At 34.0% G+C, this 12,546-nt stretch overlaps 1 protein-coding gene across 1 annotated transcript in view; it reads left to right on the forward strand.

Annotated features, from left to right (window-relative positions):
• MALRD1 (MAM and LDL receptor class A domain containing 1) overlaps positions 1–12,546 on the forward strand; it is a 246,779-nt gene that overhangs the window by 115,727 nt on the left and 118,506 nt on the right. Inside the window, exons 27-28 of the mRNA XM_064634936.1 lie at positions 9,371–9,616; positions 10,799–10,956. Of these exons, the coding sequence (XP_064491006.1) occupies positions 9,371–9,616; positions 10,799–10,956 (404 nt within the window). The remainder of the gene's footprint in view (positions 1–9,370; positions 9,617–10,798; positions 10,957–12,546) is intronic.

Raw genomic sequence — 12,546 nt, forward strand, 5'->3', positions numbered from 1 at the left:
CAGTGGAGAAAGGTACTGATTGAATTGAACACAGAGGAATTGCTTGAGGTCCTTGCCTTTCATAAAAGTGAAATAGACCTAGTGATTTGAGCAATTCCTTTTAAAACCCCAGTTCCTGTGAAGTGGCATAAAACAATTTCATCAGGGCTCTCTTTTTAACCGTGAACTATTCTGCTGTTCCCATGTTCAGACACTTACTAAGCAGATGTGCTACTATTTGCTTACCTCAAAGTGCACTGATAAATGTGAACACATGCTGAATGGAGGTACAGTTAATAAAGTTATTATTGCTTTGGGGAATAAATGATTGTTCTGGATTGGAATACTGTTAAACGAGGATAACAAAAAAAAATGCATTGATCTTAATTGTTCAGACTGTCTGGAAAAAAGATAAGGAACTGAACTACTTAATATCACTAGGAGATATTAACAATATGACATTAGAGAATAGCAGTTCCAAATGTAATTGTTGCTTACAGAACCTCACCTCAAAGGACTTATGGCAACTTTATGGGTATAGTGGTAATATTTTTCTTTCTGAGAAAGAGAGAATCTTGGGGTTTTTTTGTCTGAGAAGGACTGTAACACAGAGAAAAGGCAAAAGCTGATCATATTAGAAGCTATGTTTCTTTATAATACCGAGTGATTAAAGAGATTGTTGGTATCTTTCTCCTCCATCTAGCAAAAGATATTTTTCATTTTCCTGTTGACCCCTTCAGTGGAGGCTCAAAGGTATGTGGAAGGCTGTTCAAGACATCAATAAAATCTTTTAATCATCACGTCCTCTTCAGCTCACTATAGCATTCTGTCTAATACAGATAGAAAGTTTTGTAATAAAGTGTAAATACATCAGTCCTGAAACTTATTCCTTCTGAGCAATGACAGATGAGGATTCATAGGTGTCATGAGATTAAATTTAATCAGTTTTGGATGTTTTTAGTTTCTCTTACACCTGACTCTTACTCAAGTTATTTCTAAAGAATATAACTTAAGAATACTAGAGAATAAATGTTTAAATGCTGTAATTGCTTGCAGAAATTATGTTTCTTGCATCTTTTTCACACTTCCATCCCATCTGTACATAACTGAGAATACTCCAAAGCAGTTTCCTTTGTAATTTACATTTGTATTGTCGAATCACAGAATATGCTGAATTGGAAGGGACCCACAAAGACCATCAAGTCCAACCCTTAGCCCTGCACAGAACCATCCCCAAGAGTCACACCATGTGCCTGAGAGGATCATCTACATGCTTCTTGAACTCTGTCACATTTGGTGCTGTGATCACTTCCCTGGGGAGCCTCTTCCAGTGCCCAACCACCCTCTGGGGGAAGAACCTTTTCCTAATACGCAACCTAAACCTCCCCTAACACAACTTCAGGCCATTCCCTCAGGTCCTGTCACTATTCATCATAGAGAAGAGATCAGTGCCTGTCCCTCCTCTTCCCCTCATGAGGAAGTTGTAACTGCAGTGAGGTCTCCCCTCAGTCTCATCTTCTCCAGGCTGCATGGACCAAGTGACCTCAGCTGCTGGAATGTTAATACAGACTTAAGGGAGCAGATTGACATTTGTAAACAGTGGAGCTGCCCAACTGATAATAGATAGACATTATGAGGTGGTCCAGTAATGGATTTAATTTGGCATAAGACTGTTCAGGATTCAAAAGCGAAGATAACAAAAAGATGTATAACTTGGCAAAGAAAATAGTTCATGGAAGAGACATCTGAGCTCTTATGGACATGTAATAAATACAAAGACTATTTACTGCTTAAGCCATGTTTTTTTATACCTTTGTTTGGCAGAGAAGGATTTCTAACCATATTTTTGTTCATACTTTCAGCTGTGGAACCAGCGCTTCTCAGGTTCTGGGCCTCCATGTCCACTATGTTCTCTACCTAGGTCAGATCTGACCAGGACAGTGTCCTGCCCTCTGATCTCAGAGTCAGGTCTGTGACTGTGAATGAGAACTGATTGGTCAGGCTTTGAGTAGGAATTCAGGGAAGCATATTCCAACTGTCAAATTTACTGAGCACAGTACAGCAGCTCTGGGAAGTTGTAAGGGAATTTATCACTGCACAGCTTCCACTCTATACTTTGGGCAACAGCTTGGAGTGTGGTGAAGAATATGAAAGGAACCTATGTTCCAGTGCAGCCAGTGAAGATCTCTTCTCATTCAGACTGAGGTATAACATCATCAAATGCTTTCAGTTCAGTCTACCCAGCTTTCCTTTGATCTCCTTATAGAAATTCCCTTCTGGCATACCTCAGCTATTCAGAGTTTGTGCAACCCATTCCTCATATTCAAACTGTTCTGATTTATGGGTTTCTGCTTTACTTCAGGACATCTTTTAGATTCAATCTCCAGATTTTTCTCCCATCAGAAAAGCAGGCGATGAAACCACTGACCAGAGCCTGCACTAGGCACCATGAAATGCAAATGCCACACTTTCTTGCACCCTCCAAACAGTCAGATAACAACAGGACCATTAAACTGGAGGTCACAGAGAAACTACTTGTGGTTCTAAGGTAGAGATTTCACCAATTATGCACCAGTCCAGGCTTTCAGATAAATGTAATAGTTTTTTAATCTGCTTCAGGCAAGATGTCGGTGTACAGTCATACATTTTATGTTAGCTGTTGAGTTGTACTTCTAAAGGCCATGCCACAGCTTTTTGACATATTTTTAGATTGTGGACTTTATACCTTAGGAATGTTTCTTCTTTCTGTGTCTTTGCTAAGGAGTTTAGTTAGTAAATATTTAGGTTTCATTTATTTATGTTTTTTTTCTAAGAATAAACTCAGGTGAACTTAAGAATTAAGAATTAAGCTTTTCATGTTAGTTAGTATTAATTTTCCTCACTGTAGTAGATGCATATGATGATTACTATTGTTTCTGAAAAAGCTTTGCTTAAAAACTATATGTGGATTACTTTTCTCTTTGTCCATCCTCAAAAAGATAGGCTATAAATTTCAACTTGGCTTTGGAAAGGGAATATTCTATATAAGAACTGATATATCAAGTGAATGTCCTGTTACACCAGTTTTCCTTGTCTGTCCGTTTCTTTATGTCGGAGACATAAACCACCTGCTTAGGACTGGAATAATAATGTTAACATGTATTGTATCTTGTTTCAGTTTTCTGGCAAGGAACAAACCAGTCTTGACACTATTACAATCTGTCAGTGAATCCAGGCCTAGGTCTCTTCTTATTCTGCATGGGAATTTCCCACCTGAAGAGATTAACTAAAAATTTCCTTTTAAGTGGACCTACTAGAATGATTTAGAGAATAAACAGGTGTAGAATTACTTGAGTAATGTGGAAAGTATGCATTACTTTTACTACTGACAGTATTAGTATACAAGTAGTGTAAGAATAAATGAGTTAAAAAGACCTAACACCTCCTTCTCTAACCAAAACCTGGGTTTTTTATTTCTTTTTAGTGAATGCACACTCACATGCATCTAAGCACTTGAGAATGAAGCTTTTTCTGTTTACAGCATTGTCTTTAGCCTATAGTATACGCTATGCCTATAGTATATGCAGTAAATCTGGTCTGAAGAGGCACTGAGTGCCAATGTGCCTTCAGCTACTCGAATTCTCCAGAAATTCTGGTAAACTTAATTAAAGCAAAACACCATGTTAGGATCCATTGCCTGGGTCACAGATTGGGTATGTGTTATAGTGTATTGAGCAACTGATAAAAGCCCATACTTTTCTAATAACAAACTACAAACAAACAGAACAAAGAAGGTTCTTCAGTTTTCTGTTGTGGACAGAGACAATAACATTGAACAGTAATAGGCTACCTTGCAGTTTGTGGTTTTGATTCTCAGTGTTTCTGAGGTTGAATATTACAGGATCTGATTACAAGAAAAGAGTTCTCTTGTGTTTGTATGTGGAAATAGACAACATGAGGAATCAGCTGAGAATGCTTTGGTTGTTGAAGTCTTCTTCTGCTCTTTGTAATGGTAGTGACTTAGAAGGTTAATAGTTTCTTCTAAAAGTCCATTTTGTAAATTAAATGAAGCTGTTGTATTTTTAAACTTTCAGTTGCTCATAATAAAACCAATATGTCAAGGTACTTGAAAGGCTTATGAAACCAAATGTTTGTACTCAATCCTAGAAAAAAAGGGTTATTTCAAAACAAACAAACAAACAAAAAGCAAACAAACAAACAAAACAACAACAACAAAAAACACTAAGGCTGATAAAGTGTAATAGCTTTTAAATCTTCTTTTTTTCCCCAACACTTCAACCTCTGAAAGTCTTTAAAAATTCTTGTAACTTCTAAAGCTTTGCTTTTGAAATGAGATACATTTTTCACATTCCTGCACCAACAAGTCAGTATTACTATGCATCATCAACAGTGATGAAAGCACTTTACTCTGTGTCCTTGGGTTATACTGGTGAGATATTAGGGGAAAGACGTTCTTGTTAACAAATTATTTTTTTTAAGGACACATAGATTTCAGTCATACAGTAATGTCAACTCAGAGCAGGAATGATAATGGAGTAATTGTTGCAGGGAACAAGCTCAGAGATCTAAATTATCCAGAGAGCCCCTATCCCTGGGATGTCACTCTCTTAGCCTGCTGATTAATTACTCTGGCCTCTATGTCAGATTATGGTTCTACAGGAGCTCTAGCTTTGATTTAGGAGCTGGTATGCTTCTAGTTATGTGAATGTAAATAAAATCTTCTGAAAATATTTTGAAACAGATCTAGCTTTTCATGCCCACCAATAGGTTATTCTGATAATTCTGATAATTGTAAACTATCCCATTCATTTAATTATGGATGTTGATAAGATTAATTATAATAAATTTGAGAAGAAAAAGTTTAATGACTTTTAGAATATCCTTATCATCAATCTGTTTCCTGTTGTTCCAAAACATGAATTACCTTCCTGGTGATTTTAAAACAATGTTGATATACAATAAAAACTAATAAACAAACAAGTTTAAATTATGAGATTAACTGTTAAATGCTCATAACTAGAGTCATAACTAGTGTAATCCCATATGTAGCCGTAGAATCATAGAATTCTTAAGGCTGAAAAAGATCTCTAAGATTATCAAGTCCAACTCTTACAATCATATTTTTGCAATTTTCTAGAAGTTCTTTATCAGTTTAGTTATAATATTTAAATTACTTCTAATAAGCAAAGATATTTAAAGGACCAGCTTCAAGAAGATTGAAATCTATTGGAGAGATCTTAGATTTTCCTCTCTATTTTGCAGGTACTGTAGGCATGGACAAATGTTTAGTTTATCTATTATAAATTCCCAAAATATTATAAGCAAATTATATATTATACGCAAATTAAGGTTAATAATTAATATTTAATTTAACCTCCTATATAACACTAACTATGTTTTCATCTAGAGTTTTCCTTGATTTGTCAAATAATTTTAGTTTAAACTAAAGCATATCTCTTGGGAAGAAAATCAGTATCTATTTAAAGCCTTTAACTGATAAAGTATTTATCACAGTCTTTGATTATCTATTCAATGGTTAATTGCTCAACCATTTCATTTTAATTTGCACTTCAGTAACTTCAGTTTTCCAGCATGTAATGATGGGCTTTTTTGTACTAAATTAGAGTTTTCTGCTATCACTGTTTGTCTACTTACAAGTAATTACAGAACATGATCAATAACATGATCTAGTTATTTCTTAATCTTGTCTCCAATAAATTACATTAATTGGGCTCTATGTGGTCACTCAATGTAAAAGTGTAATGAGAAAACTCCTTTAGGAATCTTTCATGGCCAATCCAAGAAATATGACACAATTTGTTTTCACCAATACCAAATGTAAATGAAAGGGTTATATACTCAGATATGAGTCCAAACACCTGTGAGAACCTGTAGTGGATTTTGAGGGTAAAGTGATAAGTGGAATTTAAAAAAAAAAAAACACAAAAAAACCAAAACAACAAACCGCCCTATATCTAATATCTATTGTATATTTAAAAGGAAGGATGAATGATTCTCATCCTGAAATGAAAACTAAATATTATGAAGGAAACAAACAACTGATAAAGGATTTGGATGATAAAAATGGTATGTGAAGTATCTGATAAAAACAATAGGTATATGATATTTCTGAACAGAGATATAGGAAGACCACCTGAAGATCTTCAGAACTTTTAAGTGATATTGGAAAAGATTAAGTCTTTCTCAAATGTCTCCATCTTCTAAAGCAAAAGAAAACAATAAATAATGTGCATCGTCTTAGCATATATTAATGGAGTTAATATATTTTAGAGATTTAAAATATTATTTTTATTTATTTTAACAGAGGAGATAAACATGCAATAAAATTATTACTATGATATAGGGTGATATAAAATATTAGCTACCTCATAGAAAAACCTTCTTTTGACACAGGCTATGGTTTCAAAGATTAAAGAATTTTTTCACATTTGGATTTACTCCTTTAAGAAAACAACTGATCTTACCAGAGTTTGAAGATTACTTAAGTGACGCACATAGAGCCTGTTTCTTAATAGGAATATATTTTCTATAATTTATTGCTGTTCTGCTTCAGTGGTGCAAGCTATATACCATGTTAACTTTATCCGAAGTTCATTGATGTAGAAGATAAGCCACATTTCAGTTCTGTTACTAACTTTATTTTCTCTCTTGATATTTGCAGATACATTTTTTTTTTCAAAATAGATTTAAGAGAAACACCTTCATAAAATAAAGAGATTCACCTTTGTCCTAACTACATATTTTTAGATATAAGTGTTCCACCTGTTGATTTTGCTCAGGGTATATAAAACAAGGGGATTATTGACTGGTGTAGCAGTTTTCCTCTGTTGTGTAAATCCTCCTCAGTTCAAAGATTATTGATCTGAAAGACACTAGGAGCCCCTTTGGACTTACTGCAGCCTAATTTGATGCACTTACCACACAAAAAGTCTACTTGCTAATAATCTTCAAGATTGGAGGAAAATCCAATGTTCTCTGATTGGAGGAAAAACTTACTGAACTTTGTTAAGTTCCTCTCAATTAAATATCTCTCTTATACCCACAAGAATCTATATAACAGAGTGTTTGAATAGCTAGGATTGAGAAAAAGTAGGGAGGAAAGGAAGAGAGTTCTAAAAAAACCCTTTTCATATAGATTCAGGGTTGGTTTTTTGGGGGAGGTTTGTTTGCTTGGAGTTTTGGGGGTTTTGTTTTTGGGTTTTTTTTGCTACAGTTATAAAGCCTTATAAAGTAATGTCACTTAAAGAGAAGTCATACTATGGAAGCACATCCAGAAACAAGTCACGTTACGGACTGAGTTAGGCAGTGTAATATCATTCATTACACATGCTTGAAAAGATTCATTCATGCCAAGATTCAAGATGGATTTTTTTGTTTTTCCTCAGGGAACAAAGACTTCCAGTTTTCAACTTCTTTTTTTTTTTCCAACCTGAAATTGGAAGTAATGCTACAAAGGGACCTCAAAATGCAATAGTTATTGCAATTATTGATCTTTGAACTGCAAGGAATAGTATTTCAAGGCATGAACTACATCCTGAAGTTTAAATCCCTAGTTTGCTGACAAAATAAGTGTGTTGCTAAATTCTTACTGCAATCACATAAAAGAATGTAGGATTATAATAAACAGCTCCTACAAGTATATGTCATTTAACTTAAGCAGCAATTTTACAACACAACTCTGTCACCCTTTTGGAAACAGGAGAGATGATTGAAAATCTGAAGCAGATTGATAAAGGTTTCTGATAGACACTGACTGATTCATTGATACAATTGCACCATTCTTTTAACCAGAACCATTTTCACAGATTGTGTCCTAATAAAAAACCACTGATGATTTCATAAACTTGTAACTGTGGACTTCAAATAAGTCTTTTTCTTTTAGTCAGAGATTACCTGTTTTTCTTGCCTCCAGGTCTGGAGACTTTTGCCTGATGTTCTTGACTTTCAATGAGTATCACATTTTTATTCTAGTTTGCTTCTTTCTGTTCAGATATTTTTCGTCCTTTCTCTGAGCAAGTGCTAAAAGCCAAATCATGCACACTCTTCTGGAGCAAACGTGATACATATTTTTATGTTACTAAGTAATCAGGAATTAAAAATTAATATTTTCCCTAGAAAATTTGCTAGATATTTCTATGGTATTCTAATATGTATTTATATTTTTTATTAATTTTTAATAAGTATTGTGTTAGGAGGATTTTTACTTTAAAAAAGAAAGGTTAACACTTGTATTCTTTAGCTAACATCTAGAAATTCAAGACTTGTTTTCACTTTACCAAAAGCCTACACCGAAGGGGTCTGGCAACGTTTTTTTCACTTTGTTTGGGGTATTTGTTATTTAGAGTCTGGCTTAAACAAATGCCTAGGAATGGAGGTTGCCAAACGAATATCCCATCTCTTATTCTCTTTTTATTAATAAATCAGTTTTTCTGATCTCTTAATAAAATCCAGCCTTATATGAATTTCATTTAACTCCATCAGGTCATCCTTGAAATTAATACAGTGGCAATGGAAACAAGTTTTTAGCACCATGTGATTTTCAGTATCCATTAACTCACATTCTCCCCACACTTGTACAACTTTCATATATGTGCATATTCTAATTTTATTTCTATTGAGCTAATATATTTATACTCCTAAATTTAAATAAAATTATGCTTGTTCATTTATCTGGGGAAGAGCAGAATGTACAAAGTAAATGGGTAGGGCTACATTTAAGAATTTTGGGTCTTTTTTCTTGATTATAGAATGTAGTGAAGGGGCTGTGTTTTATCCAGAGTCCTGCAGAAACTGATCTGAAATGAAAACATGAAACTTAGAAATGGATCCTGTGATCTGAGTCTTACAATCTTTAGACTGTACAATAGTAGAATTACCCCTGAACAATGCCAGGAATACTGCACAAAAAGGACACCATCAACCCACTGAACTTGTCAGGAAAAAAATAAGTCCATTAAAAGGCAAACCTCTCTAGTTAAAAGAGAAAAGTTTTTTCTTCCAAATTAGAGCTCTTAAAGTAGGCTCAACTTTGCAGCTGAAATGAAATGATTTAATCCTCCACCACATGAAAGGAGAATGTCAGCAATTAAGTCAAACTAGAAAGCTTTGTTAGTGAAGGAATGCCTGGCTGGAGCTTGCCCTTCAAGGCTTTACAAGGGAAACAGTAATTTATTTAGGCAATCACTTGACAAAATACAAAAGAAATAAACTGATAATGGATTGGCACTTCAGGGGAACCAAAGGCCTTAATAAAACTGCTCTGGACCACCCTTGTCCTCCTAAATACCAAGCTCTCTGAGATGTAACCTTCCAGTAACCTTGCTGGGATGCATAGCAGTGTGATTCACCAGTGTGATTCTTCTCTTTTCAGGCTCCTGCTCACACGGCCATTGGCAGTGCCAGAACGGCAACTGTTACAGACCAGAACAAAGCTGTGATTTTGAGGACAACTGTGGGGATAATACAGATGAGAGTGAATGTGGAACTTCCTGCACCTTTGAGAACGGCAGATGTGGCTGGAAAAATTCTCTGGCTGACAATTTTAACTGGGTGCTAGGGATCAGCTCGCCTCAAAGTCTTAGACCTTCTGGGGACCACACCTTTGGAAATAGAACTGGTATGTTTTCAGTTCACAAACAAGACATAATTGTCTACATGAAGTGTCTCAAACCTCCCTTCTCAGGCATCAGGGGAGTTCTAACATGTCTAATCAGGGTGTCATTTTCAACGTGTGACAATATAAAAGTATTAATTATCATTGTACAATGACTTTAAGTTAGGAAAAATCAGTTGTTTTTCATATGAGTCAAAAAAAATAATTTGATATTTGTCTGGAGAGAGACGTCTGGTCTGGCTGAAACTTCCAAGGGTGAGTTAGCTCAGCTGTGAGGTCCACTGGGTCCCATTCCTTCAAAGTTTATTTTCAGGAAGCTTATAGTTACCCATAGTGACTATTCATACTTTAATTTTAGATAATGTTAAATAAATAAATTTAAATAAATGGGCCTCCTTTGTTAGTGGTAGTGCACCTCCTGGTTTGTTTTGGCCAAAGCACCCAGTTATCTGTTCTTGTCCTTGCTACAAGCTCTGTGCCTTCATCTTTTGTTTTTGAAGGTCCTACAGCTCAGGCAAAGATGATATCAAAGCTGAGCTCAGAACTGACTTTAAATTGAAATATTTCACAGCAGAACTGCACAAAGGTGCGACAGTAGTTGTTGAATGTTTACATGAACTGCTGAAGGACAAAACCCAAGAAACTTAAAGATATATGGGGAAAAAATTATTTAATTTACATTTTTTTAGTAATAAATGTTTTTAAAGTATTGTCATGAATATGTCACTAAACACTTTAATATATGCTTGACCTGAGGGAAAAAACAAGTTTCTCATCCCATAATATTATGGCAAACATCTGCAATTGTAGCATAGCCAGAGAAGTGTCTAAGTTACAATAAGCCCATTTTATTCCATGTTTACTGAAGTAATTTTTTTCTCTAAGTCATACATAAAATTTAGTAGATATGCAATTATAATTTAAGTTTGTTTTTTATACGACATTTATGTTTATGTGAACTACACATTTGTTATTTGTACAAAGGAAAGAATGAACTTGAAAACTTGTAGAATGTATTATGCTTCTGATTAAAAATAAAGATGGAAAACTCAAGGACCATATCAGGATTGGAAAATATTAACTCTAGGCATCTATTTTTACAATTTCCTCTGACTAAATAATTTATGTAATTGTATAATTTGAAAGTCTAAAACATTTTTTCAGTAACATATATTTTAATTTCAGGACACTTCCTGTACCTTGAGGCTACTGCAGTAGGCCTAATAAATGAAAAAGCCCATGTGAAGAGTTCCATATGGAAAGAATCAAGTAGGACTTGTGTGATGAGCTTCTGGTACTTCAAGTCATCAAAAGCCATGGGACATATTCAGGTTCTGATTAAGGTAATGAAAAACCCCCTTTATTTTGAATATATTATATCTGTAAGGGTGTATATGCTCCAGCTTCTCTTAAAAGCCACAGAAAGTCTTAAAATCTTCTTTCCATTTTCCCTCTTCACATACAGTACCTACCTCTGATATTCTCCAGATGAGGCTATTTTCATTTTTTGCTGCCATCCCTATTGGTAGCTATCAATATACAACCCTATTGTTCTGATAGGATGGCATCCACAAAAAAAAATAAATAAATTTGTAACGTGCACAAAATGAGAATAAAATTCAAAAATATGACTGCATTAAATAATTTATCTTTTTATGTAAACAAGTACAGAATATATAATCAATTTTCTTTAGAAATGGCATTTTCTTCACCAAATGTGTAATTTCACCAAATTATTTAAAAAACGTATTTAGTTACTAATTCACAAGTGAAAACTAAGGCATTCATTAAAAATTGACTGTTCTTTTGTTGTTCATTAAAAAGTATTAACTACTTGTAAAAGCAGTTTTTAAATCATAATATGATTCTGAGTAGAAATAATCAATGCTCTTCGGATCCAATGACCAAATATAGCACTTCTAGACGGAGTAGAAACCTTTGCAAAAGACAGTGTGTGTATTTTTGCTCATTTGTATCTGTGCAGGGAGTTCTAGTTGTTCCAGTGGTGCAATTTATTTGCCATATGATATTCTACAATATCTCTAATATTGTCCTGGTTAACTGCCTTGAAATATTCCAGTGCATATGTTGACTGCCTTATCTTTAAATGATAAATGATATTTTTCCTTGAAAATAAGCTACTAAAAATTACTTCTCAAATGTTCTGTATATTATAAGAATAATTTAAAACCCTTAAAGATAAAAGACTTCAGTAGGCTTTAAAATCTAAGGATAAACCCTAGGATGTGTCTGTCTGAAATATAAAAACAATGAACCCTTTGACAGGCATTAGGAGATTTTTTTTCATGGATTAGTCCAAACACCTACAAATGACAACAGGCTACTCATCAAGTAACTGTATAGCAATGAGATATATTTATACAGCTCTTTTTCCTAGAAAGGCTCAAATCTCAAATGAGGCAAGTAGATTAAATAAAAATAGAAATAATTGCTTAAAAATAACTTTCAATTGTTATTGTACTAAAAAATTAAAACAAAAACAGCTCTCATTACTTAAAATGAATAAGGTACAAAAATAAATATTTATCTTAAATCCAAGATCAAATTATATTTTTATTGCATTACTCAACTGTGTTTATTGTAGCACCCAAATATTGTAATTATGAGCAGTTTAGGATTGCATAATTTTAGTTGCAAGCTAACTTGTAAGCTAACTTTGGTGGAAAATAAATATTAGCTGCATCAGGCATGTGTGAGTGGTGTGCAGGTAGTGTTTGTATCCCTGTTGACTGTGTACTGTAATTATCACATTAAGTATGTTGCAGCACAGACAGTTGCCTTAACAACTTAAAAATAATTCTAATCTCATTTTATTACATGTAGTGAATTTAATAATACATATTCAAATACTTCTATTAAACAGGAAACAAAAGAAGTTAAATAAAAGAAAATCAAACAAACCACACCACCTA

Source organism: Pseudopipra pipra, chromosome 1 (assembly GCF_036250125.1).
Source record: "Pseudopipra pipra isolate bDixPip1 chromosome 1, bDixPip1.hap1, whole genome shotgun sequence".
In the NCBI taxonomy this organism is placed as follows: domain Eukaryota; kingdom Metazoa; phylum Chordata; class Aves; order Passeriformes; family Pipridae; genus Pseudopipra; species Pseudopipra pipra.